The 27,133-nt window shown below is 40.2% G+C and overlaps 2 protein-coding genes and 1 pseudogene across 8 annotated transcripts in view; 2 read left to right on the forward strand and 1 right to left on the reverse strand.

Annotated features, from left to right (window-relative positions):
- The window catches only part of HENMT1 (HEN methyltransferase 1), a 37,981-nt gene extending 21,465 nt beyond the window's left edge, over window positions 1–16,516 (reverse strand). The window contains exons 1-2 of one of the 2 annotated variants that reach the window (XM_079133103.1): window positions 16,390–16,516; window positions 368–938 (exon numbers count right to left, since the gene is read on the reverse strand). In XM_079133103.1, the coding sequence (XP_078989229.1) occupies window positions 368–568 (201 nt within the window). In that variant the 5' untranslated portion in view covers window positions 569–938; window positions 16,390–16,516. Of the gene's footprint in view, window positions 1–367; window positions 1,516–16,389 lie in introns of those variants that run through there. The other variant, XM_079133104.1, reaches the window with a different exon arrangement.
- On the forward strand, window positions 11,023–14,357 carry LOC306664934 (annotated as a pseudogene). Its single transcript has 2 exons — window positions 11,023–11,087; window positions 13,842–14,357. The product of its transcript is annotated as an uncharacterized misc_RNA (transcript).
- PRPF38B (pre-mRNA processing factor 38B) lies at window positions 16,410–24,643 on the forward strand. Of its 5 annotated transcripts, XM_079132835.1 has the most exons (7): window positions 16,909–16,994; window positions 17,703–17,755; window positions 19,763–19,831; window positions 20,102–20,253; window positions 20,561–20,621; window positions 22,877–23,100; window positions 23,439–24,643. In XM_079132835.1, exons 3-7 carry the CDS (start codon window positions 19,820–19,822, stop codon window positions 24,292–24,294), a joined length of 1,305 nt encoding a protein of 434 aa, XP_078988961.1. In that variant the 5' UTR covers window positions 16,909–16,994; window positions 17,703–17,755; window positions 19,763–19,819; the 3' UTR covers window positions 24,295–24,643. The 5 variants fall into 5 exon arrangements, with proteins under 5 accessions (XP_078988960.1, XP_078988961.1, XP_078988962.1 ...); XM_079132834.1 differs by lacking the exon at window positions 17,703–17,755 and having other exon boundaries at window positions 16,410–16,994; XM_079132836.1 differs by lacking the exon at window positions 16,909–16,994 and having other exon boundaries at window positions 17,740–17,755; window positions 19,763–19,841.
- The last annotated feature ends 2,490 nt before the right edge of the window (window positions 24,644–27,133 follow it).

Below are 27,133 nucleotides of genomic sequence, written 5' to 3' on the forward strand. Positions count from 1 at the left end.
AACATCGATCCAGCTTACTACCGGATTTGAATTTAAACTTTTGGCTCTCTAAGCACTAGTCTCCATAAACTAGAACTTAGTCTGAAATTCAGTCACCATGTCAACAACTAGTCTTTAATAATTCCTTGACTCGTGTTACGAAAGCCTGTCCATGCGAGCCAAGGTTCTGTCTTTGTGGCGCCTCGGTCCCAGCATCTGTTACCTTCGAGTAGGAAGCACATCAAGCTGGAAAGCAAAGCGCAGAGGACTGAGCGGATTAAGCAGAGCCGCAGCCGTATTTAACTCCAGGCCCCGCCCCCGACGCCGCGCACGCGCAGCCTCGCTACGTGACGTTACCCGCCTGCGGCCACACCTGAGCACCTCACACCTGCGCCTCCGGTTCTCCGGTGGTGCTCGTCGGAGTTGTGTACTCTCGGTGTCTGTACTGGTTCTTGGGATCCGTCCCAGCGTCCGAAGCTCCACAGTGCGCCTGCCCCTTCCCACCATGCTCCCGATTCCCAGGCGTCGGTTTTGGGTCTTTTAACGGCCGCAGTGGCGCATGCCCCGAAGCTATTTTCGAGGACCTCATCCGAACCCTGCGGGGCACCTACGACCTCCGCCCCGCTGCATCCGGAGCTCGCGCAGCTGCGATCCGCCTCGGCCGGGTCCCGGGACTGTTGGATGGAGAGAGCGCTGCATTGAGCTCGTCCGCAGGCCGGAGTAAAGTGACCGACTTGGGCGGCTGTTCGGTTCGTGGCGCCCCCGGTGCTAGGCTCTCGGTGTGTCCCAAAGACCTGAAAACAGTCCTGGCCAATGGAAAGTGGCTACCGGAGCAGCCGGCCTCAGCGCGAGCCTGCCGGCATCCACTGGCAAAATGAGCCGCTGCTCTGATCCCAGAACAGTTATTTGCAGGACGGATTTAGGTGACTGCTAGGCTGGTAAAGTTGGTCAGAAAACATCTGAAATCAGAAAAATGTTCTTTCAACTCCCATCTCAACTCCCACCCACCCCACCCGCAACTTTACACACACACACACACACACACAGACTGTGGAAGGAACGTCTGGTCTCTTAGGAAACTATATTGTTTCTTCCTTTCTCTCGGACACTTAACTTGATGCTTTATATACAAATAAGTACAGCACTTACCTGTTGGTGATGAAAGAGGGTGGGGGGAAGGGAGCGACGGTGTCTTTGGAAGAAATTTTATTCCTATTTTAAAAGTCAGAAGTTGTTGGTGTCTACAATTAAATTAATAGTCTACTATTATACCATAACGGTCCAGCGGTGTAGCTCAGTGGTAGAGGGCTTGCATACCTGGCATGCGCCAGTCCCCTGTTCAATCCCCAGTACCATACACACACACGTTAGTATGTATATTTACACACCATAAATGACATTGAAACTGTGTTTTCTAATACTTAATGACTACTATATGCAGAAACATTGTGCTAACAGTTTGGGGGCAACACAAAGATAAATTACACAAATCTTCACTTTGGTAATTTGGAGTCTTATAGACAAAAATAGTGTATAACTCAAGGTAAGCTTCACAGATGCAGTGATGATGTCACATCACAGTTGAGAGACTCCTGTTGGCCCAGGGAAACTGCAGTTGAAAAAGACTGTTAAAGGAACAATTCCTAACTATAGGATATTTTTATCTGTTTGTTGGCTTTATTTATTGGTGCCAGGGATGTAACCCAGGGGTGCTTTAGCACTGAACCATATCCCCAGCCCTTTAAGTTTTTTTGAGACAGGATCTCACTAAATTGCTTAGGGTCTCCTGCCTGAGTCTTCCAAGATGCTGGGATTCCAGGCATGCACCACCTCGCCCAGCTCAGGATGTTTTTTAAATTAAATCTCTAAAAGTAAGTAATGGATGCATTTCTGGGTATCTACTAAAAAAGAACTGAAAAGAGGGAACAAACATATCTCTAACCAAAGTTCATAGTAGCATTATTCACAGAAGCCAAAAGGTGGGAACAACTCAGATGCCCATAAATGGCTGAATGGATAAACAAAATGTGGTATAGACACACAGTGGAATAAACTCTGTGATGCACACCTGTCATCCCAATGTCAGGGATTATATGTTTCTTAAAATATATAGCCATGCCCAGCTATGTATTTTTATATATACACACAGAAACACATGTACCGAGAAATATTTATTACAAGGAATTGACTCATTGAGCCATTTTTTTTTTTCCTTCTGTACATGTGATTGAACTCAGGGGTATTTTACCACTGAGCTACATCCCCAGCCCTATTTATTTGTTTATTTGTTTGTTTTTGAGTAGGGTCTCACTAAATTGCTCAGGACCTGGTTAAATTGTTCAGGCTGACTTTGAACTTTCAATCCTCCTGCATCAGTCTCCCAAGTCCCTGCATTTTTAGGAATGTGCCACTGTACCCAAGCTAAGGAAATTTTTTAAAACATTTTTAGCTGTAGATGGACACAATATCTTTATTATATTTATTTGTTTTATGTGGTGAGAATCAAACCCAGTACCTCACACGTGCTAGGCAGTGCTCTACCACTGAAACACAACCCCAGTCCAAGGAAATTTTAAAAGTTAATAAGTGAACTATACTGGAGTCCTGGGTCTAGAATTTCTTCCTCACTGGCTAGATGGCCCATTTATGAACTTGAATTCCTGATGATCAGTTTCCTCCAAATTTGTGTTTTTCACCATTCTCTTGATCTCCTTCCAGGCTCTGAGTCAGGTCGCAGAACCTAAAAATCATCCTTGGCTCTATTCACTTCTGCCCTTCCCACATTTGGACAATCACCAAACTTGACCTTTTCAAGCTGTCACATGCATCTGTTCTTTCCAACAGTCAGTACTTAAGTTTAGCCTTTGTCATCTAATTTGTGTCACCATAACTCATTTTATCTTCCACCATGTTGTAATTTCCACTGAGATACAGAGATGTATCGTCACAAGTTTGAAGTCACATAAAGCCTAAGTACTAATTTTAAGCACTGACACTACTCCTTAACATTTGGAAATTTACCTATTCCAAGTCCAGAATTTTGTTTTTTTTGTTGCTGTTGTTTGTTCAGTGAAAAATAAGAAATGAGATTACGAGTTTGGCAAATAGGTATATAGATCACCCATTATGGATCAAATATTGGTTTGAATTTAAAAAGACAGGACACCAGGCATGGTGGTGCATGCCTGTAATCCTGTAATCTCAGTGATTTGAGGCAGGAGGATAGAAGGTTCAAAACCAGCCTTAGCAACTTAGTGAGACCCTGTCTCTAAATTTTAAAAATGAAATAAAAGGGTTGGGGGTGTAGCTCAGTGGTAAAGCACCCCTGGGTACTATCCCCAGTATAATTAAAAAAAAAAAAAATAGTTATCCTGAGCCAGGCTCGGGATAGGCTTAGGACCTATAGTCCTAAACTGCTTGGGAGGTTGAGGCAGGAAGATCACTTGAGCCCAGAAATTGGAAGCCAGATTGGGCTGCCATGTCTTTAGAAAAACAAAAAAAAAAAAAGTTATCCTGATGTTAGCTTGAACATTATTCTCACTATAGGATGAGATGTTTGGGGGTCTTAGGAAAGAGTGATTGTATTTTTGCTTGTAAGAGAAATGTAAATAGTTTGATACCAGAGGAAAGACTGTGACAGATTAAGATCCATAAATTCTTTGACACTCCTATTGAGACCTGTGATCTATTTCTTATCCTTTTAAATCTATGAGTTGTTTTTGTTGTGTTGTTTTCATTTTTGTTTTTGTTTTTTTTTTTTTTTTTTGGGGGGGGGCGGGTACCTGGGGATTGAACCCAGGAGCACTTAACCACTGAGCCATATCATAAGCCCTTTGTATTTTTTTATTTTGAGACAGGGTCTCCCTAAGTTGCTTAGGGCCTCACTAAGTTGCTGAAGCTGACTTTGAACTTGCAATCTTCCTGCCTCAGCCTCCCAAGTCACTGGATTACAAGTGTGTGCTACCTTGCCCTGCTTAAAATAAGAAAATTTTTAAAAAGGTCTGGGGGTAATCAGGCACAGGGTCACATGCCTATAATTGTAATTTTATATGCATAATTTTTGTGCTTTTTCTGAAACACATTGTATAAGCTTCAGCCCTTAAAAAAACTGTCTGGGCAAGGTGGCACATGCTTATAATCCCAGAAGCTCTGGAGGCTAAAACTGGAGGATCACAAGTTCAAAGCCAGCCTCAGCAATGTAGTGAGGCCCTAAAAAAACTGCATCTGAACTGCCAAGATCAAGATGTGAAGGAAAGCTGCTTCCACAACAGCACAATTACTCTGATCAATCCTGTATGTATTAGAGTTCTCCAGAGAAACAGAACAAACAAGCTGGGTGCAATGGCACATGCCTGTAATCCCAGCTACTTGGGAGACTAAGACAGGAGGATTCCAAGTTGGAGGTCAACCTTGGCCTTTTAGTGAGCCTTGTTTCAAAATGAAAACAAAAGAACTGGAGATGTAGCTCAGTGGTAAAGCATCCCTGTGAAAACCTAGAACACCAAAAACAAACGAAAAATAAGAACCAACAGTACACACAGGGATTTTATACCAGGGATTGAACTCAGAGGTGCTTAACAACTGAGAAACCCGTCCCCAGCCCTTTTTATTTTTTGTTTTGAGACAGGGTCTTGCTAAGTTGCTTAAGGCCTAACTAAATTGCTGAGGCTGGCTTTGAACTTGCAATCCTCCTGCCTCAGCCTCCTAAGTCACTAGAATTACATGCATGCCTGGCTATATATTTTTATATATACCCACATAGTGAGAGATTTTTATTACAAGAAGTTGGCTCCTTGAGCCAATTTTTTTTCTTTGTACTTGTGATTGAACCCAGGATTATTTTTCCACTGTGCTATATACCCAGTCCTTTTATTTTCTGAGACAGGGTCTCCCTAAGTTGCTTAGGGCCTCCTAAATTGCTGAGATTGGCCTCAAACTTGCAATCCTCTTGCCTCAGTCTCCTGAGCCCCTGGGATTACAGGCATGCACCACCATGCAGGGCCTTGTGCCAATTCCCTGTAATATATTGGAAATAAGATTTAAGTTGTGAGCATCGTAGTGCATGCCTGTATTCCTAGCAGTTTGGGAGATGAGGCAAGAGAATCGCAAGTTCAAAGCCAGCCTCAGCAGTTTAGCAAGGTCCTGAGCAACTTGAGACCCTGTTTTAAAATTAAAATTAAAAGGGCTGGGAATGTAGATCAATGGTTAAGCACCCCTGGGTTCAATCCCCAGTACCAAAAAAAAAAAAAAAAAAAAGATTTAAGGATCCCCGTTTCAAAATAAAAAATAAAAAGGACTAGAAATGTAGTTCAGGGGTAAAGTACCCCGGGTTCAATCCCTAGCAACCATCAAACAAGAACGACAACAACAACAACAACAACAAAAAAAACAGATACAAGTACAAAATCTGCAGGACTGATAGGTAGTCTGCATCTGGAGAAGAGTTGCAGCTCAAATCCAATGTCAATCAGCTGAAGAATTCCCTTTTGCTGGGTGGAGGATGGATAGGGTGGGGAAGGAATTAGTATTTGTTCAATTAAGGATTTCAACTGATTATATTAGGCCCAGTCACATTATATAAGAATAGTTTGCTTTACTTAAATTCTACTGATTTAAACTTTAATCTCATCCAGAAAACATCTTCACAGGATTTTTCAGATTAATGTTGGACCAAATATTTGGGCAGATTGGTCCAGGTAAGTTAACACATAAAATCAGCCATCACGATTCTGTTTTCCCAGTGCGGTATGACAGTGCTTTGAGCTAATGATTTCCTCAGCCCTGGAGCTGCAACAGGGCTCAACTTCAGCAGATGTATTCTGTGTGTCCAGGTCCTACTTTTCAGGAAAGATAATCCAGTTAAGCCAATTTCGACCAAGTTTCCATTCCTCATTCAATCACACGTATAAGTGGAGGAGATGGTTGGGCTCACCAGGAGTGTATTGCTTTTTCTCTGATATTATGAGAGTGGGACATCTCAGAGGGATGATTGGAAATATGACAAGCACATTGGAGCCCCAAATTATTAAGCTTTCCCTTTTAGCATATTTAGTAGTTTTTTTGAACCTCAGTTTCTTTATCTGTAGAATGACAATAATAAATGTATTGGGCTCAGGGTATATAGTAGTAGAACATTACCTGGCATGTGGGAGGATCTGGGGTTTTTTCTATAGTGTTAGGGTTCAAACCCAGGGCTAAGCAAACACTCTACCACAGAGCCATAACCCAACCCTGGGACTTCCTGGGTTTGATCACCAACACCAGGAAAAAAAAAAAAAAAAAAAAGGTCAAGGCTGGGGTTGTGGCTTGGTAGAGCACTTGCCTAGCATGTGTAAGGCACTGGGTTTGACCCTCAGAACCATAAATAAAATAATGGTGTTGTGTTCACCTACAACTAAAAAAAATTTTTTTTAAATGTCAACATGACCCTATAACACCAATTTGGTGATCTGATCACAAAAATAAGGTAGGCAGAAGGAAAAGGTTTTCTAGAAATGTGTTCAGTCAGGGTTCTTAGTTGAAAACAATAGAATTCACTCACATTATTTTAAGCAGACAAGTGTTTTATAATAGGATATGCATACCTAATCTCTCAGTTAACTTTATTTTATTTTTTGGTACTGGGAATTTAACCCTGGGACACTTAACCACTGAGCCACATCCCCAGTCCTTTTTATTTTTTTATTTTGAGACAAGATCTTGCCAAGTTACACAGGGCCTTGCTAAATTGCTGAGTCTGGCTTTGAACTTGTGATCCTCCTGCCTCAGCCTCCCGAGTTGCTGGGATTATCGGTGTGTGCCACCATGTCCAGCACTAAGGAGATTTTTTTAACAAGAATACCTCCAACACAACAACTGGTCCTCCCAATGGACCCCAAGTGCTTGCTTGGCAGTTCTGGCAAAGGAACACAGCTACATGTATACCCTTGACCTATCAGTCCTACTTAAGGAAGGTTGTCTTTTTTCAGTAAGTGCACAGCTTCCGGAAAGATATACATGGATTAGTGAGGGAGGAAGGGGACACCCACCAACACAGCCAGATCAGCTGAGTAAACCTTGGTGGTCAATGAAGTGACAGATGTGGCCAGATCACCCTCACATCCTGGCCCTTCTGATCCTCCTATTTGAATGTTTGAAGCTCTACCATCTCCACAACTATGATTTAATTTCTGGATATGGGGCCACCTTCAAGCATTGCTCACTTCTGAATCTAATTCTCATATGCAAGTATCTAATGGATTGAGCCTAGCTTATTCCTCACTGCAAGCGTCTTGGGATTGTTCCTGGTGGTTTATGTTCTCAGCTCTTGTGACAGAGAAGATTCCAAGCAAGACACGAGGCATAATAAAAGTCTAGCAAAACTTATTAGAAAAGAAGAAGGGAGGAAGCACCCTCAAGGGTGCTCTTAGGAGAGTGACAATTTCCTTCTTTGTTTCCCATATTTTATTGTAGTTAAGGGGCAGTTTCCAGAGAGTCCCACACCAACACCACCTATTAGCCAAAGACTGACAGATCACATTTTTAAATCCCTATTGCCTATGTCTTACTCATGAGTGTCTAAGCAAAACCCACGAGGATGAAAATTTATAATAAGATTAAATAAAATGCCAAGGGCCTAAAGGCAACTTTGTTCACCCTTGCCTATATCAGGCGATTCTTATCTGGAACTTGACTTCACAGACCTTGAGACCATTGAGCTCTCTAGTCTCTGATCAAGGCAATCTTTTTGCTATCAAAGGAGGAGTCTTGTGCAAATAAGACTCAGTCCTATGAATAATATGCTATTCGGGCTATTATGTCAGTGTAGGACTGGGATGACTTTATATAATTTGTCTTTTTAAAAACATATTGAGAGGCAGGGTCTGAGTGGTGGTGCACACCTGTAACCCCAGTGACTTGGGAGGCTAAGGCAGGCAGATGGCAAGTTCAAAGCGGTCTTAACAACTTAACAAGGCTCTATGCAACTTAACGACACCCTGTCTCAAAATAAAAAATTTAAAGGGTTGGGGATGTTGCTCAGTAGTAAAACACCCCTGAGTAGTTCAATTCCCAGTACCAGAAAAAAAAAAAAAAAAATGGTTGTGGGACCTAAAATTTTTTTAGGGGATAGAGGTGGGAAGATGACTATCATTTGGAAAATTACAAAAATGTAAAGAGGGTCTTCAAAACTACAAAATGGCATGATTTCTACCTGGGCGTGTGGCTCAGTGGTGTAGCACTTGCCTAAAATGTGTTCAGATTAAACCCAGCACCACAAGAGAAAAAAAAAAAAAAAAAAAAGGAAGAAAACTATGCCTTTATGTCTCTGGCCTCAAAAGCCATAGGAAGAGTTAAGAGTCAGATAACAGTTAATTGAATTAAATAGTAACGAAACAACAATTAGTACTTCATTGTAACTAACTTTTGCTAAACAATACATTTCCCATATCACTCATTTAATCTTCATACAAATATGCAAGCTGATTAATTACATTTTACAGATGAGAAACGAATTTAATTACTCAGGATCATAATAAGTTCCAGAAGCAGCAGAACTGGGCTGTAAACCCCAGATCATTCTGGCTCTCATCATGCTCTGGTTGGAGCTGCTAGGGACTAAGATTTTCTTCCTTTGACAGGTACACACTATTTATGCGTGTGTATGTGTGTGTCAGGGGCCTGGGGAGTAATGGGCATTAATCTGAGGGTCTCACACAAGCGAGGCAAGTGCTCTAGCACTTGTTATTTTGAGACAGGGTTTTGCTGAGTCATCTAAGCTGACCTGTACTTTCCATCCTCCTGCCTCTGACTCCTGAATATCTGGTATTACAAGAGTATGCCACCACGCCTAGGTTCAAATTCCCCTCTGAATTAGCTTTATCATACTACTTTTTTAAAAAAATTTTTCAGTTGTAGATGGACACAATACCTTCATTTTCTTTATTTTTATGTGATGCTGAGGCTCGAACCCAGTACCTCACACATGCTAGGCAAGGGCTCTACCACTGAGCTACAACCACAGCCCCATATTATTTTTTCCTACAAGTAAGTTGAATAGTTGTGTGTTCATTCTCTATTTATATGAGTAACTTTTTTTTTTTTTTTTTTGTGGGGATGTTGGGGATTAAATCCAGGGCTTCACACATACTAAGCACTTGCTCTGTTGCTGAGATGCACCTTCAACTCCTGAGTTATGATTTTTAACTTCAAGTGGAAGTTGAAGTTAACAGACATGGCTTAACTTTTCAGCAAAAACAAACTTTTTTGTTTGCTTGTTGTGATACTATACATTGAACCCAGGGGTGCTCTACCACTGAGCTACATCTCCAGCCCTTTTAAAATTTTGAGACAGGGTCTCACTGAGTTGCTGATGCTGGCCTTGATCCTCCTGCTAGACCTGCTGGGATTACAGTTGTCTGCCACTGTACCCAATTAAAAGTGTATTTATTATTTTTACTTATTTATTTTTTGGTACTGGGAGTAAACCCAAGTGTGCTCAACAACTGAGCCACATCCGCAGCCCTTTTTATTTTCTATTTTGAGACAGGATCTTACTAGGTTGCTAAAGCTGGCTTTGAACTGTCAAGCCTCCTGATCCACTGAGATTATAGCGGTGTGTCACCCTGCCTGGCAAAAGTGCATTTTTTAAAACAACCAATTCTCCAGCATGTGTGGGGAAAATGATAAGAGGCCTGGGTTTGCATTAAAATGGGATGTGGCTTGGGGCTCAGTGGGTAGTTCCATCCCCAGCGCTGAGGGGGGAAAAAAACCCTGCAAAACAGAAAAACAACTATCTTCCAACCCCACCTGAAATTCCAGTATCTATCTCACTATAAGATCATGTCTGTGCCATTGGCTCATGCAAACTCCAAACAATCATTTTAGCCAGGGTCAGTGGTATCAACTGTAATACCAACTATTTGGGAGGCTGAGGCAGGAGGATCACTTGAACCCAGGAGTTAAAGATCAACCTAGGCAACAATGTGAGACTCCTGTCTCGGGGAAAAAAAGAAGGCAAACATTACAACCCCTCGAAATTGGCTACATTCCCCATTTTGCCCCTCCTCTATTAAAAAAAAAAAAAACGGAGTGTATAAGCTTGTGAATTATACTCAGTTAGTGGATCATGACACTATGTTATTGCTTCCTGTGTGTCTTTTCTCCAATTAATCTATCTTTGTCAGTTTATTCCAGTAAATCTTCAGAGGACCACCAGGTGTAGTACATGCCTATAATCCCAGTGACTAGGGACTCTGAAAAAGGAGGATCACAAGTTTAAGGCCAGCCTCAGCAATTTCATAAGATCTTATCCCAAAATAAAAAATAAAAAGGGCTGGGGTGTAGTTCAGTGCTATAGTGTTCCTGGATTTAATCCCCAGTACCACAAAATATAAATAAAGTGGCTGGGGATATAGCTCAGCTGGTAGAGTGCTTGCCTTGCAAGCACAAGGCCCTGGGTTCAATCCCCAGCACTGCAAAAAAAAAAAAAAAAAAAAAAAAAGTGTATATATATATATATATAAAGAGCACATTTGGTCTTTGTCCTAGGTTCCCACAAGATAACCTCCAAATCCCGCCCACTTGTTTAGCCCATTTTTAAATAGGCTAGTTAATTTTTGGGGGGGGACCAGGGAATTGAGCCAGGGGACACTTAACCACTGAGCCACATCCCCAGTCATTTGTATTTTTTATTTCGAGACAGGGTCTCGCTAAGTTACTTAGGACCTTGCTAAATGCTGAGGCTAGATTTAAACTTGCCATCTTTCTGCCTCAGCCTCCCAAATTGCTGGGATTACAGGCGTGAGCCACCAAGCCTGGCTAGAGGATAGAAGTTAGAGACTAGTTTATGCAATATATCTAGACCCCATCTCAAACAAAAAAGTTTAAGTAGTTGTAAAGGATGTACTTTGCTATGCATTACAAATATTGACATTTGAAAATAATACTTGCTCCTTTTTTTTTTTTTTGTAAGGAAAATTTATTTAACTCACAGTTTTGCAGGCTGAAAGATCACACAGAATGGCACAGGCTTTGTGAGACCCCTCTTGGCTGCATCAGGATTAAATGGGCCCACTGGTTCAGCTTCTGGTAGTGTTATTCATGCTGACAGAGTCCCAGCGTGGCCCAAGGTATAACATGGCAAGAGATGTATGTATGTATTTGTGTGTATCTGTCTACTCCACAATTTTGAAGGTATTCGGCAAAGGTTGTTTCTTCCTCTTTCAGAGGCGGCCTGCTCCACATTTCTCAGAGCATTTCCATTTCACTGAATAAACCCTTTGTGCTTTTTCATTTTTTTGTTTCTTTTTTGATACTAGCAATTGAACTCAGGGGCCCCAGACCTTTTTATTATTTTATTTTGAGACAGGGTCTTGCTAAATTGCTGAGGCTAGCTTTGAATTTTCAATCTCCCTGCCTTAGACTCCCAAATTGCTGGGATTACAGGCATGTGCCACCACACCCAGCCCCTTCACACTTTTTATAATTGTATCCTGACTGAAATCTTTTGGGAAGACAAAGGACCAAGGAACCTCCAGGGGTAACACATATGGTACCATGACTCATACCTGGCTCTGACTGCTGCAGGAACACTAAGCCACCAACCTCCAGATGTCCTTTTACTTACTGTGTACTATCAACCTATCGTGCCTGAGGCCCCGCTGCCATCAAATCCCTATTAGATCAAGTGGGACAAAGACTTCTCAGAGCTCACCTGCCATCAAGTGCCTCCTCTTTGGCTAAAGCTAGGAGTCTTAAAACTCTCTATCCAAACCCCTTGACAGTTAGCAAGGATCCGGACCCAGAAATCGTTGCCTATCCAGCAGGAAGCAGTCCAAGTGGTGATGTAACACCTCAAAGCTGTAGGGTTTCAGAGTTCCAACTCTTTGAGGGGGTAATGTTAGAGTAGGCAGCTAGATAAGCAGTCCAAGACGTGGGGAAAGGAAATTCAAGCTCTGCCCCTGGATGGCACCCAACTGGCTGTTAGAGGGATCGCCTTCTTGTCGTTGGATAGCTCTTAACAATCTGAAGAAAATGGATAGGATATGTTGTAAAAATATCCAACATGACAAAATTGGTGCAGGCACACTAATCTATGGCAGGAAAACACAAAAACTGCCCTGGATAAATAATTCATAGGATGCAAGGCAGGCCATAAAAGCCCACAACACGGAAGATACAAAGCCAGTTCCTCTTCTGGAAGCAGCTGCATCACATGCCTCTAAACATTATTTCCATTTCAGTAAATAAACCCTTTTCTTTTTGCTCTATTTTGGGGAGGGTGGTACTGGATTAAACACAGGTGCACTTTTCCACTGAGTTACATCCCCCAGCTTTTTTTTTTTTTTTTTATTTAATACCAGGGATTGAACCCAGTGGCTCTTAACCACTGAGCCATATAATCAACCCTTTTTATTTTGAGACCAGGTCTTGCTAAGTTGCTTTGGGCCTCACTATGTTGCTGAAGCTGGCTCTGAACTTCCAATCTTCCTGCCTCAGCCTCCCAAGCCTCTAGGATTACAGTCATGTGCCACCATGTCCAGCTCCAGACTGGTCTTGAACTTGCATTCCTCCTGCTTCAGCCTTCAAGATGCTGGGATTATAGGCATAGGCCATTGTGCCCAACCCCTACACATTCATTTTAAAAAACAAAACAAAAATATTTTTTGGATGCTGGGGAATCAAACCAAGGGCCAAGCAAAGAATATGCTCTTATCACTTGAGCTATACCCCCAGTTCAAAAGAGAAAATTCTGGCTAGTCTTCAGTCATTCACTTTCTGAACACCAATGCCAACACTTAGGAAATGGCATTTTGCCAGCATAGTGGCACATGCCTGTAATCCCAGGGTTCAGCAGGCATGAGACAGGAGGATCACAAGTTCAAGGCCAGTCTTGGCAATTTAGCAAGGGCCTAAGCAACTTAGTAAGACCCTGTCTCAAAAAGGGCTGGGGGACTGAGGTCGAGGCTCAGTGGTAGAGCTCTTGCCTAGCATGTGTGAGGCATTGGATTCAATCTTCAGCACCACATATAAATAAAGGTTTATCAAGAAATAATAAAAATATTTTTTAAAAAAAGGGCTAGGGATGTAGCTCAGTGGAAAGTTGCCCCTAGGTTAAACCCCAGTATGAAAAACAAAACAACAAAAAATTGCATGGTAAGATGTATACCTTTCTTTTGCACAGTGGGAGATCTATTGTGGAAGAGAAGGCAGGAACAGAGAGCTAGTATTATACCACTGATCTTAGGCAGATTGATTTTATTTATTGTATTTATTTATTTTTTACAGTGCTGGGGATCAAATTCAGGGTCTCAAAAATGCTAGGCAAGTGCAAATTATATGTAATGTTTCTTATATGCTACTTGAGGGACTTTTATTTTTGAGATGTGGGTCTTGTAGTGTTGCCCAGTCTAGTTTGGAACTTGTGAGCCCAAATGATCCTCTCACCTATCCTCCCAAGTAGTGGCATATACACACTATTTAAACAGACTTTTTTTTTTTTTTTTCATTTTTATGTTTTTGTAGTGCTAGGGATGGAGCCCAGTGCCTCACACATACTAGGCAAGTGCTCTAATGGCAAGAAATTTTATTTATTTATTGGTACTGGGGATTGAACCCAGGGTCTCATGCATACTAGGCAAGAACTAACACTGAGATACATGCCGTGCCCTTTTCACTTTTTAAAAAAGTTTTAATTTACTTTTTGTGATACTGGAGATTGAACCCATGGTACGTTCTCTATAACTAAGCCACACCCACAACCTTAATTTTTTTTTGAGACAGTGTGCTCCTATGCCTTGTTCCTCCTGTGTATATGTTGTTGAAATTTAAGATTGCCACTTTGAAATTTCCCAAGTCAAAAATTTCTAGTAAACGCTAAGAAGATCAAGAAGTAGAAGTCATCATCGTGAGGGCCATGGGTCTTCTAGTTTTGACAGAGAATTAGAAAGAGAGAAAGAGCGCCAACGACTAGAGCGTGAAGCCAAAAAGAGAAAAAGAAAGGCGAAGATCCCGAAGTATTGATCGGGGGTTAGATCGCAGGCGTAGCAGGAGTAGGGAAAGACACAGAAGTCGCAGTCGAAGTCGTGATAGGAAAGGGGATAGAAGGGACAGGGATAGGGAAAGAGAGAAAGAAAATGAGAGGGGTAGAAGATGAGATCGAGACTATGATAAAGAAAGAGGGAGTGACCGAGAAAAAGAGAGGGAAAGATCAAGAGAACGGTCCAAGGAACAGAGAAGTAGGGGTGAGGTAGAAGAGAAGAAGCATAAAGAAGACAAAGATGATAGGCGGCATAGAGATGACAAAAAAGAGTCCAAGAAAGAGAAAAAAACACAGTAGAAGCAGAGAAAGGAAACACAGAAGTAGAAGTAGCACACACCTGTTGTCCAAGGTACTCTAGAGGCTGAAGCAAGATCAAAAGTTTGAGGTCAGCCTAAGCAACTTACCAAGACCCTGCTCAAAATAAAATGAAAAGGGTTGGGGACATAGCTCAGTGGTAGAGTACTTGCCTAGCATGTTTGAGGCCCTGGGCTCCAACCCCATTACACAAACAACAAATAAGGGTCACTGGGTTTTGGCAATTAGGATTCCACAGTAAGTCATTCAAGGCTTTTGAGAAGGATGATGATGCATTTTTTGAATTATTCTGACAATCTGTGAAAATATGATTGAAGCCAGAAAATACTGGCAATATTAGTATCTTAAAATTAGATTTTGAGGTCATGGATATAATCATGTATATGAATTTTTTTTTTCAAGGCTGGGAATTAAATCCAGGGTCTCTTGCATGCTAGACAAGCGCACTAGCGCTGGGCTGTAGCCCCAGTCCCTGTTCAATAATGACATTTGAGGAGGTGTTGGGATTGAATCCAGGACTTTGCAAACGATAAGCACAAACTATATCATTGAGCTACACTGCGAGCCTGATTGTTCCTAAAGCATATACCAATCCCAACTGTTCTGTTTTATTGGAGACATGAAATAACCCTTAAATTTAAATGTCATGAATTCCTAATATTTCATCTTAGCATTCCAGACACTTCAAAGTCATTACTCCCCTATAAATATACCTCTCAGCTGATGTCAGTTGGACTATTTGCCACCTGTAAGTCTGATCTTTCCTGCTTCTGTATATATTCAGGCTGTTCTCTGCCATTTATAAAACCATCAGTGCTCTTTGTAGCCTTCTCATTTTTCTTTTTTTGCAAACTAAAAAAAAAAAAATTCACAATCTGTAGAGTTAAATTCTCCTTACCACCCCCACAACGTTGGGAATACCCAAGAAATAAATTTGATCAGTGTCCCTCAAATATCCATGTGGATTTTTTTTTTTATCATTTTCATTCTTCTTAATTTCTTATTTTTTAAAAATATTTGTTATAGTTGTCGATGGACCTTTATTTTTTCATATGTGATGCTGAGGATCGAAGCCAGTGCCTCACACAAGGTAAGCTAGTGCTCTACCTCTGAGCTACAATCCCAGCCACACCTCTAAGTTCTTAATAAAACATACTGTTTGAGGTAAATATATATATTCCACAACACATATCTGTATACTCGAAAGCATATAAGTGGGAGAGGTAATAAATGTAACTTGAAAAGGGTCTATTCATTCTTTTTTATCGGTAAAAATAAGACCCAAAGGTATTATTCTGTAACTTCCTCTTAGCTCTCAAACACCAGGAGTCTTCTGTTATCAGTGCCTTTTAAGGGCTGAAACTGATCATTTTTACACCCTTTTTTCACCTCTTCTACCTCACTCCCTGCCCCTGAAACAGGGCAAAGGACAGGTAGTCAGCGTAGACTAAATGATGGGGTCAGAAAGATGAGGGCTCATTTCGAGGACCCGATCCTCATCTCCAAGACCGGTATCACCGCTATGTCTAGCACAGGGCATCCGTTAAAATTAAAAGGTCTGGAGAAGAAAGCAATGGACTGAGCCAGATGCCTCAAACATTCTACTGGTAGCTACAAGCATATTAAGTAGTTCCTTTAATGGTCACAACAGCCCAGCAAAATGTTACCGCAGTCTTACAGATGAACATTCAGGCTCACACATTAAGACCTCAGGTCATTCACTACAGCCCAGCAAAGAACAGAAACCCTTTTTATCGGAAATACATGGGGATGTAGGGTCCTTAAAACCGTGAACTCGGAGGAGACCTCGGATACTTCGAGGGAGCCCATAGCGGCTATGCGAATCCTTTCTTTCCTGCCCGACTCTCGCGAGAAGAAACCAGGTTCCCCAGCCCAAACTAAAACCCGCAGATCGGGCCTAAAACGTCCTACCCCACGTCCCCAAATTCTCCCGGGAAATCTTAACAGTCGGGCAAAGGAGGCCACCTCAACGAGCCCAGCACCCAAAGAACGCGCGGAACCAGGAAGAGGAATAGCTAGCCCACCCAAGTGTTTCTGATTGGCCGCTGGCTTACCTTGGAACGCTGAGCGTATGACGTCACATCCGCCGAGCCCGCCATCTTGTTCCCAGGGGCAGTTGGCGGAAGAGATCGCGCTCCCTGGCCGCCGGCTTGCCTTCTTCCTGGAGTTCTCGCAGCCCGCGTCTCGGCGTCTGTCTCGTCCCGGGGTCCATTTTCGGGGTCCGGGTTGCCTTCCCTCGCCTGACTGGGGCACAGCGAGGCGGCCCCCTCTTCTGACGGCATTCCATGGAGTAGGGTCCCGGACCGTTGTCCCGAAGAGCGAGATCGAGCTTGGCCCCCTCCCCCCTCCCTTCTCCCTCCCTCCTTCCTTCCGTCGCAACATGGCTAACAACAGCCCCGCGCTGACAGGCAACTCGCAGCCGCAGCACCAGGCAGCCGCAGCCGCGGCCCAGCAGCAGCAGCAGTGCGGCGGTGGCGCCGGCGCCACCAAGCCGGCGGTCTCGGGCAAGCAGGGCAATGTGCTGCCTCTGTGGGGCAACGAGAAGACCATGAACCTCAACCCCATGATCCTGACCAACATCTTGTCGTCGCCTTACTTCAAAGTGCAGCTCTACGAGCTCAAGACCTACCACGAGGTGGTGGACGAGATCTACTTTAAGGTACGAAGCCTCTAGGCCTTGGGCTTGGGGGTAAGTTCGGAAGAGGTATGGAGGAAACTGGCGGAGGCGGCCCCCGAGATCTCAGGATTTGTGGGTGGGGGAAGGTTGGGAGGAAGGGGAGCTGTGGCCTGTAGCCTGTCAGGGAGGGGTCGGGCTGGGGCCGCCCTCTCGTTTCCTTTTCAGATTTTAGAGCCAGGAGAGCCCGCCACTTTCGATCTTTCTCTTTCCCCAACCTCTTGCCTACCCCTGGGGGATGTTGGGCAAGAGGGATAGGGGAAAGGAGAAATGAGTAACAGAAGCCTTTCCAGTTCACAGCTTTAAATTTGTTCCTTTTGACGTGGATCTACTAGGCGCCAACTTGGTGCTTCTCTCGCTCAACCGGGCCAGGGCATGTAGTGACTTCAATGTGGGCCTCGTGTTGTTGGTACTGTCCAATCCAGACAGGGACATGGTCAGTGCGTGTGTGTCGGGTGGGGTGGGAGGGATGAGGGTGGAGAAGTGCCAGTGCAAGATGTGTACAGAAGGCCTGGAAATTTTCCCAGCAGGAAGTCAGGAGTAAGCGGTCTCAGCCACCTGTGCATTGGGCATATTTAGAATTATCTGGGCCCTGGGCTTCTGCGGCAGGGTCGGTGCTGGCTTGGCTGTGCTGGGGAGCTCACCTGGCGCCTCCTCACTGCACTCTTGTCTCAGTTCTTGTTTCGTTAGCAGGATTGACTCAGTCTTGCAGCGAGGCTCGGAGCAGCCCAGGGTCGCAGGTAGAGGTATGCACTATTAATCATGCTCAATCGCCATAAATGCATTTCCCTGGTTAAATGAACAACTAATTAGTTTTTTTTTTTTTTTTTTTTTTTTTGGGCCATTGGTTTTGGTCTTCATCAGTAGATAGACTTTCTCCACTTCCCTGCAATTATGTAGTTTTAAAAATACCTTCCAGGCCTCCAAACATGTATTTTTATTTTAAACAATATTAATAATAGCCTCAGCTTTTTATAGACATTTTAGCTAGAGCATTTACAGCCTCTTGTCTGTAAACTTTGAGACAGACCACCTATTTTCTGTCATCTGAACACATGTGGAGATGTTAACAAAAGGATATTTCTCTATTTGTTTTGCTACCTTTCCCCCCAATTAATTGTTTAGGTTACTGAAAGATTTTGAGATATTAGTTGCTTTTTGTAGACAACATCTTGAGGAATACAGTTCAACTCTGGGCACATAAATTACAGAAGTAAATTTCTTATTCTCTTAAAACAGTCTTTAGTAGGTGTCATTGTGATATTGTGAACTAGTTTTTTTTTTTTTAACTAGCTTTTAAAAGGTAAGACCTTTTCAACATGGATGCAATGTCAAATAATATTTAACCCGATATTCTATGCAGTAAACTTTGAACAGCTGTAAATTGGATTCCTGCTCCATTTGTGGCAGGTTCTGTTTTAAAATCTAGGCAAATGTTAATATAGTAGGGGGAAAACTTATTTTAAGTTTCAAATGTTGTGTTTTGAAACAACTAATGATCTACCAGGAATTATTTTTAAATTAAGTTTTAAAACTAAAGTCCCAGATTTTGTTATTCATATATTTTTTTGTCAAATAATCATTGAACTATGTAGGCTTCTAATTTTGTACTTTAATTACTTATTTATTTATCTATTTATTTATTTATTTATTTTTGGTGCCAGGAATTGAACCACTTAACTACATAGCCACATCCCCAGCCCTTTTTTATTTTTTTGTTTTGGAGTACTTTGTTTTGCTTCTATCCCTTGACTAGTCTTTAAGGAATTGAAACACCATTAACACAGCAAGCTGGGAAAAGGAAAGAGTTAAGCACCCCAGGAGTTGAGCAAAGCAGTGTAGTACTTATATTTTAGTGCAGGTTTTTCTGTCTAACGTCTCTGAAAAGCAGTATAAAATAATACCGTGTGTGTGGAAATGTGTGTTTAGAAATACATAACAGAATGAAAGAGGTTTTTTTGTTTTGTTTTTTGGTTTTTAACAAAAAGTAAGATCTTTCCAAAAGACTTATTGACCTCTGTTTCAGAGTTAATATTCTTCTTGATAAAGCTGTTTTTGTAGGGTGGTCCTTTTAGCAAAGATGATATTGTATCATGTTTGATTATACTTAGTGTATATTAATGACTGTTCACACACCATTTCTGATACAGTTTATATTCTGGGGGGGAAAATGGATTGATTGACATAATTAGGCTGAAAATGAATTATAAGAATGATTTCTGTGTAAGTGTGGCTTTTGTGGTTTTGTCTTTAATCAGGAATAAATCTGATTCTGGTGAAAAAAAGTGCAAATGAAAGTTTCATTATTTTGCATTTTATTTTATTCACTAATACAGATTTTTAAATCACAAAATAGCAATATTGAGGGTATTTTAAAGATTTTTTTCAAATTTCATTTTACAATGAGATTTTAAGCAATTTGTAATTAAAAGACTGAATAATATCTAATATATTTTACAAATTTATGAAAACTCTAGACATTTCATGACTCCCACATAATGCAGATATTAGCTGTGCGTAAAGCTAGTTTAATGGGATTTCTGCTCTGCAAATACAGTGAGGTTTTGTTGAAGCCTAGTAGTTTTATTGGTATTCTTTAACTGTCTAAGAAGTTTTTCCAAAGATAATTTACACACTTAATGTGAGTAAACAGTATTTTTGGAAGAGCTGTTCTGTTATGGACTTGGGCTTACTCAGAATTTTTAAAAATTCAGGATATGAATGTTTGTTATGTTTCTCTTTTCTATTTTCAGGTCACACATGTTGAACCTTGGGAAAAAGGAAGCAGGAAAACAGCTGGCCAGACAGGGATGTGCGGAGGGGTAAGTAGAAGTACGTGCATTTTTCAGTTTTTCTGTGTCTGATAATTAAGTTTATTGGAAAACTACATTCAAGTGACAATTTGTTGGTGACTCTTAAAATATGTAAAAAAAAAAAAAAAAAGTCCAGTGAACTGGGCTACAAAAGTGTTAATGTTAATATCCCATTCTTAGTTCTGAATTATGTCTTGTTATCAATCCTAACAGGATTAGTTAGTGGGTGCTAGTCATCTGTTAATTATTTTACTTTTTTCTTAACTGTTTTCCCCAAAGGTTCGAGGTGTTGGAACAGGAGGAATTGTTTCTACAGCTTTTTGCCTGTTATACAAATTATTTACTCTAAAATTAACTCGCAAACAAGTGATGGGTCTTATAACACACACAGACTCTCCATATATCAGAGCCCTTGGATTTATGTATATAAGGTGAGCATGCATTTATCAGTGTTTTTAATAAATATTTCATTGTAGTTCACATAAGTTTTTTTGTTGCTGTTTTTTGTTTGTTTTTTGGGTACAGGGGATTGAACCCAGGGGTGTTTTATCACTGATGTAGCCCTACCCCTTTTTATTTTTCATTTAAGACCGGGTTTTGCTTAGTTGTGTCTTGCTAAGTCATTGAGGCTGGCTTTGTTTATAGTCCTCCTGCCTAACCTCCTGAATCACTGGGATTATACCATATACCACCTTGCCTGACTCACATAAGCTTAATAAATCTTACTTGTAATTCTAGGTATACACAGCCCCCTACAGATCTATGGGACTGGTTTGAATCCTTCCTTGATGATGAAGAGGTATGTCAGCAAGGGTAATAATTAGTTTTTTCTAATTACTCTTATTCTTAATATCTTTTATTAGAGGTTTAATGTCTTTGAGAATTTTCTGTAGTTATTTTACTTTCAGAATTAATGTCCTTTTACTAAGACTTGGTGGATTTTATATATCTTATGTTCAATTTAGTAAGTTTTAGTTTTGTTTTAAATTACTTAAATGTGTTTTTATGACTTATTTTCCTAATTAGTTTCTGTGTATTGTATTGATCCTAACTTGTACAGTTGATAGTGACTTTTTAAGGTGGGCTATGCTCCAGATTGAGGTGATAAAAGGATTGTACACAGAATACCAAATGTAATCTTTTTTTCTTGTGGAACTTTTGGTTCTTCACTCTAACCTCTTCCAAATACAAATATTCCCACTTGCATAGAAATACAGAATTGTAGAGCTAGGCTTGACTTAAATAGCCCGAGATTTTAGATGGTTTTTTAAAGGTGACAAAACAAGTACTTTTAATTGTGGATTTTTCCTTTTCGAGATGGGATCTTGCTATGTTTCCCAGGCTGGCCTCAGATTGCCCATTTTCCTTCTTCGGCATCTTAAAACAGGCATTTGCTATCACCATGCCCTGTTAAATCTAGCTTTTTGGCTTCTAGCACACCACACACCTAAAATAAAACAATACTTTTCTTTAAATTATTCTAGATTTTTAAAAATTCTAAATCCATTTTGCCATCTTGAGCCTGTTAGCATGTTTACAAGTTACTTTAGAAAACTTGACTGAGTCAGATTTAAATCCTACTTGTATTAATTTGCTTACATATTAAAGTCCAGGATATCAAAATGTACCCAAGTATTATCCCATATATCTCTTCTCCCTATACTATGTATTTTGAGGTTCATAAAGTAGATTCTCAATCAATAGTCCTATTTAAAAAGTTTAAAAGAATTTGTCAAATTAAAGGATGGTTCCAATGGAAATATTTTTGTTCGTTACTACATTCACCCCCCAAAAAAGTAACACTCATTTAGACATAAAGAATTTTAATTTTTCTCTACTTTTTTTTTTAACCTGTTTGCTGAGCTGCTTGATAATCAGAAGGCACAAAAAGTGTTTTAGGGAAACAATCACAATCTTTTTTTTTTTTTTTTTTTTTTTTTTTTTTTTTTTTAAATTGTAGATGGACACAATACCTTCATTTATTTATTTATTTTTATGTAGTGCTAAGGATCAAACCCAGTGCCCCACACTTGCTAGGCAAGAGTTCTACCACTGAGCCACAACCCCAGTCCTGTAAGAGCTTTTTTTTTTTAAGACCAAAATACTTCTCCCTTCTGTCTGTAAAAAAGCATGTCCCTCTTTTTGATTGTATTAGGTTTGTTTTTAGAATGCTTCTGTTTAATCTGTTTTTATTGTGCTTACACACCTGAGGTCCTCTGTTTAAGCTAACTTATGTTTTCTTCCTTAGATATCTGCAGCGATTATATTTGGAAATACTGTATAACTGAACACTTAAATGTGTGTGAGTGCAAGCAGTTTTACCTTTAGCTCTTGTTTTCCTGTTTAGATAACAAATCTCACTTTCCTTGTGTGCTTGCACTATAGGTTTGGGACTGACAATAGCTGACTAACATGTCCTGAGCTGTGAGAGGGCATAGCAAGAAGGCCTTCATGCGGTAATGACCCTTTTCAGAGACAATGGTCATCATGGATTATGCGTTTCCAATTATTTGTTCATTTATTTATTTTCTACATAACTAAATTAGAAACCTCACTGCTTCATGGCAGTTGGTTTGCTATTGCTTCCAGTTTTATTAGGGCTTCATTTTATATTACAGCTGTTAAAAGATAACCTTTAGACAGAAATTGTCTGACATAGTTCATATATAGCTAGGTTACAGTGCTAGGTATGATGTGTGCAAATGTATCCACAGAAATATATGTTTAGTAGGTATGTGGAATATAAATTTAAGTCCTTTGTTCCACATAGTTTAGTAGTGTAAGGTGCTTTTTCATATTATTGTTACCTGAGTGAGATCAGGTCCCTTTATGCCCATGAGGCTGCAGGATTTGTTCTCACCTGCATGTATACACTAAGCCCAAATACTTCTCAATGTCATTCATTACCAGGTTAGGATACAAAATTGAAAGTTTTCTGTTAGAATTTTTCGTACTTGATTCCAAAGATGGTAATGTGTTTTTTTAGTATTCATGTTTGTGTTGAGATACTTTTTTTTTTTTTTTGACCATTAGGGTATCTTTTATGTTTCATAGGACCTAGATGTGAAGGCTGGTGGAGGCTGTGTAATGACAATTGGAGAAATGCTGCGATCTTTTCTCACAAAACTGGAGTGGTTTTCTACCCTGTTTCCAAGAATTCCAGTTCCAGTTCAGAAGAATATTGATCAACAGATTAAAACTCGACCTAGAAAAATCAAGAAAGATGGAAAGGAAGGTGCCGAGGAAATAGACAGACATGTTGAACGCAGACGCTCAAGGTAAACATAACAAATTGTTAACTTATTCATTATTACTAGGGATTGAATCCAGGGATGCTCTACTACTAAACTACATCCCCAGCTCTTTGTATTTTGAGATGGTCTAAGTTGCCAAGACTGGCTTGAACTTGTGATTTTCCTACCTTAGCTTCCCAATTAGCTGGGATTGTTGTAGATATACATCACTGCACCCAGAGTTTTGTTTTATTTTGTTTTTATGCAGTCTTTCGAATTAAAACTAGGATCTTGACTGTGCTATAGAGTGCTGTTCCATTGAATTACATTCTCAGTCCTTATAATATGTTTTATTCATTGGAATTTCCTTCTCCATTTCTTAGATCTCCAAGGAGATCACTGAGTCCACGGAGGTCCCCAAGAAGATCAAGAAGTAGAAGTCATCATCGTGAGGGCCATGGGTCTTCTAGTTTTGACAGAGAATTAGAAAGAGAGAAAGAGCGCCAACGACTAGAGCGTGAAGCCAAAGAAAGAGAAAAAGAAAGGCGAAGATCCCGAAGTATTGATCGGGGGTTAGATCGCAGGCGTAGCAGGAGTAGGGAAAGACACAGAAGTCGCAGTCGAAGTCGTGATAGGAAAGGGGATAGAAGGGACAGGGATAGGGAAAGAGAGAAAGAAAATGAGAGGGGTAGAAGACGAGATCGAGACTATGATAAAGAAAGAGGGAATGACCGAGAAAAAGAGAGGGAAAGATCAAGAGAACGGTCCAAGGAACAGAGAAGTAGGGGTGAGGTAGAAGAGAAGAAGCATAAAGAAGACAAAGATGATAGGCGGCATAGAGATGACAAAAAAGAGTCCAAGAAAGAGAAAAAACACAGTAGAAGTAGAAGCAGAGAAAGAAAACACAGAAGTAGAAGTAGAAGTAGAAATGCAGGGAAAAGAAGTAGAAGCAGAAGCAAAGAGAAATCAAGTAAACATAAAAATGAAAGTAAAGAAAAATCAAACAAACGAAGTAGAAGTGGCAGTCAAGGAAGAACTGAAAGTGTTGAAAAATCAAAAAAACGGGAACATAGCCCCAGCAAAGAAAAATCTAGAAAACGTAGCAGAAGCAAAGAACGTTCCCACAAACGGGATCATGGTGATAGTAAGGACCAGTCAGACAAACATGATCGCCAGAGGAGCCAAAGCGTAGAACAAGAGAGCCAAGAAAAACAACATAAAAAAGATGAGACTGTGTGAAAAATTTTGTAAAAGTGGATCACATTGAATCCTATAAATGTTTGATTAAATCTGCTTTTTTTTCCGAGTTGAGATTGTGCAGTAGTTACGCACTCTTCAACCTCCCTGTAGGCTGCATTTTCATTTCTTCTTTTGTGTAGGGAAGTGCCTTTGTAATCCCATTTATTGCATTGATGTTTTCACCCAATTGTTGAGTTTGATACATGATGCACAAGATTGTTCTTGCATTTTTATTGTTTGTTTTTAAAATGTACAGTCTGTACATATGTCCTGAAAATGTTTTAATTCCTTTGGCATGGTTGCCATGTTGGTTAAATTTGTATAAGGCAATAAACTGCCACTAATTCTATTTTTGTTTTGTAGGTGTGGGATTATGGTTTGTGTACTGAAGTTAGCATGGCTGTGCTTTTCGTAATAGGATGCTAAAGACTTTGGGAATGGATCTTGGATATCTATAGGAGAATTGTGTGCTTTCAATGTACATGAAGGCAGCAGTTGTAGGATTAACATTCTTGTCCACTGTACATTATCTTGGAAGACTTGTTAATATGTTATACTTAATTATTCTCCACAGTTAACTCTAGAGAGAATTTATGAGAGGTTAGTTTCTGATGCAGAGGTTTAAATTAGGCTGTGATTTGATCAAAAGTCCTTTTAGCATTCTACCTCAAAGGGACACTGTTAGTATGCCTAAAATTTATTCATTTAGTTTTCCTTTTTTATTTGAAAAAAATACATGACATGTAATCTTTTTTCCTTGAATTCTTTCTCAGATTTTTAAAGTACTATATTAAAGAAAAAAATTAATGTCTAAAGCCTAGCATTCTTGCAGCAACCCTATACTAACTTGTAATTGGGAGAGGGTGGGGCAGATGAGTAGAGAAACAGATTCAAGCCTCAAGCTTCCAAAGCATTTTTATAAATGGAAAAATACTTAAATTATGAAACAGCTTGATATAGTGTCCTTTTTTTAAAATTTAAAACTTTTTTTATCAATAATGAAGATTGCTATTTGAGTTTTTAAACAATCTAGAACTGAGAAGTATTAAAAGTAATGCTGTGCTGCATTATTTAAGACTATCAGCAAATTATTTGATAGATTGTTCTTATGACTTGTATTCTGATTACAAAGAACATCATGAGTGGAATAAATACTGGATTAAATCCTTTTCCTGGGTGTTGGCTTTTCCCCCATTTATTAACATTTTTAAAAGGTATTTTTGTTGTGGAAATTGATAAAATGTCAGTAGAGTTATACTTTGCAGAGGAGTATCAGTGCCCAGGCAACAAGTGGATTTTAAACTCAAGAGGGGGATTAGACATGTGATCTAGTGATCCTCATTATTAATAATGGCAGTTCCCTCTCTGGATGTTATGTGTCACTGGGATGATCTCTTGATTAATTTGTTCCACATAAAGGGCGCTTATTGAGATAATTTCATTTGGATTCTAAGTATCAGTTCAGAATCTGAACTTAAAAGAAATTTTTATAAGATAGCCCTCTAGTTCTCCTTAGAACAGAAAATAGAGGCCCAAAGTGATAGGTTTCATCAGTGTTAGGACTAATAGTGTTCCTGTTCCTGACAGTTTGGTGATCTTTCTGTACACATGCCAACATTTGTTAAAATCCACTGATTATATTGGCTAACTGAAGGTTGCTCAGAAGTCACCTTTCAATAGTGTTAAATAGAACAAACAAGTCCACTAGGAAGAGGCTTCCCTATCTAAGCTTGCTGGCACACATGTAACCCCAGCTACATTGGGAGCAGAGGCAGGAGGAGCTCAAGTTCAAGGCCAGTTTTGGCAATACAAAGAAACCCTGTCTCAAAATTGACGAGATGTAACTCTGGTACATGTGCATGTTTTATATGGAGAGTGTCTTCCTAAGACTGGGAAGACAAGTGACAGGGATCTGGACCATTTCTTGCAACATGAGAAAGCTTGAAAGGATTTTATGGAGCTTAATATAACTAGAAGCCTCCATCAGTTTTACTGAAATGATTTCACATTTCTGTACATTAATCTTGGCACCTTTTTTAATGTTCTATTTGCAATTAAACCCTATATACAGGCTAGAATATTATCAATCTTAAAATTTTAATATAATGTCCATTTTAATGTTACTTATAACCATTTAAGTCTGGTTTAGTTTCTTTGTCATAAGGCAATGATTTGTGTATGTGTTGCTCGGGATCAAACACAGGGTCTTGCTTGCTAGGCCAGCACTTTACCACTGAGCTATAACGGCTCCAATTCCAGGACCTCTTAATTGGAGCTGATTTTATGGGGAAGGAAGGAAATGCTACCTGATAGTCACTTTCTGCAATTTCTCCTCTTGGCATTCCATCCTAAAAGATGCAACAGAGCTTTGTAAATACTTCCAAAATGACATTTTTCACTTTAGGATCATTGTCTAGCAACATTTGTTATTGTAAGGAACATGACAGTATGAATACGATCTACTGAAAAAATGTTAGCATCATAGTTAACTTAAAATCTGCTTCATTTCTCAGAGCATCTGTAGTCACATCATATGAGTGGGGGTTGGTACTAGGGGTTTGAACCTAGTGTCTTAGAAGAGGCAAAGCCTCTTCTACTAAGCCATATCCCCAGCTTTTTATTTTCTGGGATGGTCTTCCTAAATTTCCCAGGCTAGCCTTGAATTTGTGATCCTCCTGCCTCCTCGTGAGTACTGAGAATACAGGCATGCACCTCCACTCCTGGCAATTTCTAGTAAGTAACCATAACTATAGTGCACAGGGAAAATATATTCAGCCTATTGTAAAAGTTAGTTAAAAGCATTTTATATGGCATACAGGCTATGAGATTTTGTCTCAAA

The sequence above is a fragment of the Sciurus vulgaris genome (genome assembly GCF_902686455.1).
Source record: "Sciurus vulgaris genome assembly, chromosome: 1".
Classification (NCBI taxonomy): Eukaryota; Metazoa; Chordata; class Mammalia; order Rodentia; family Sciuridae; genus Sciurus; species Sciurus vulgaris.

Excerpts from the sequence above, each read along its gene's own strand:
- PRPF38B (XM_079132834.1), top strand. The coding sequence starts at position 16,716 with ATGGCTAACAACAGCCCCGCGCTGACAGGCAACTCGCAGCCGCAGCAC. Across the intron at positions 20,254-20,560 it reads CTTGGATTTATGTATATAAG|GTATACACAGCCCCCTACAG; the intron begins GTGAGCATGCAT and ends TTGTAATTCTAG. Across the intron at positions 23,101-23,438 it reads GTTGAACGCAGACGCTCAAG|ATCTCCAAGGAGATCACTGA; the intron begins GTAAACATAACA and ends TCCATTTCTTAG.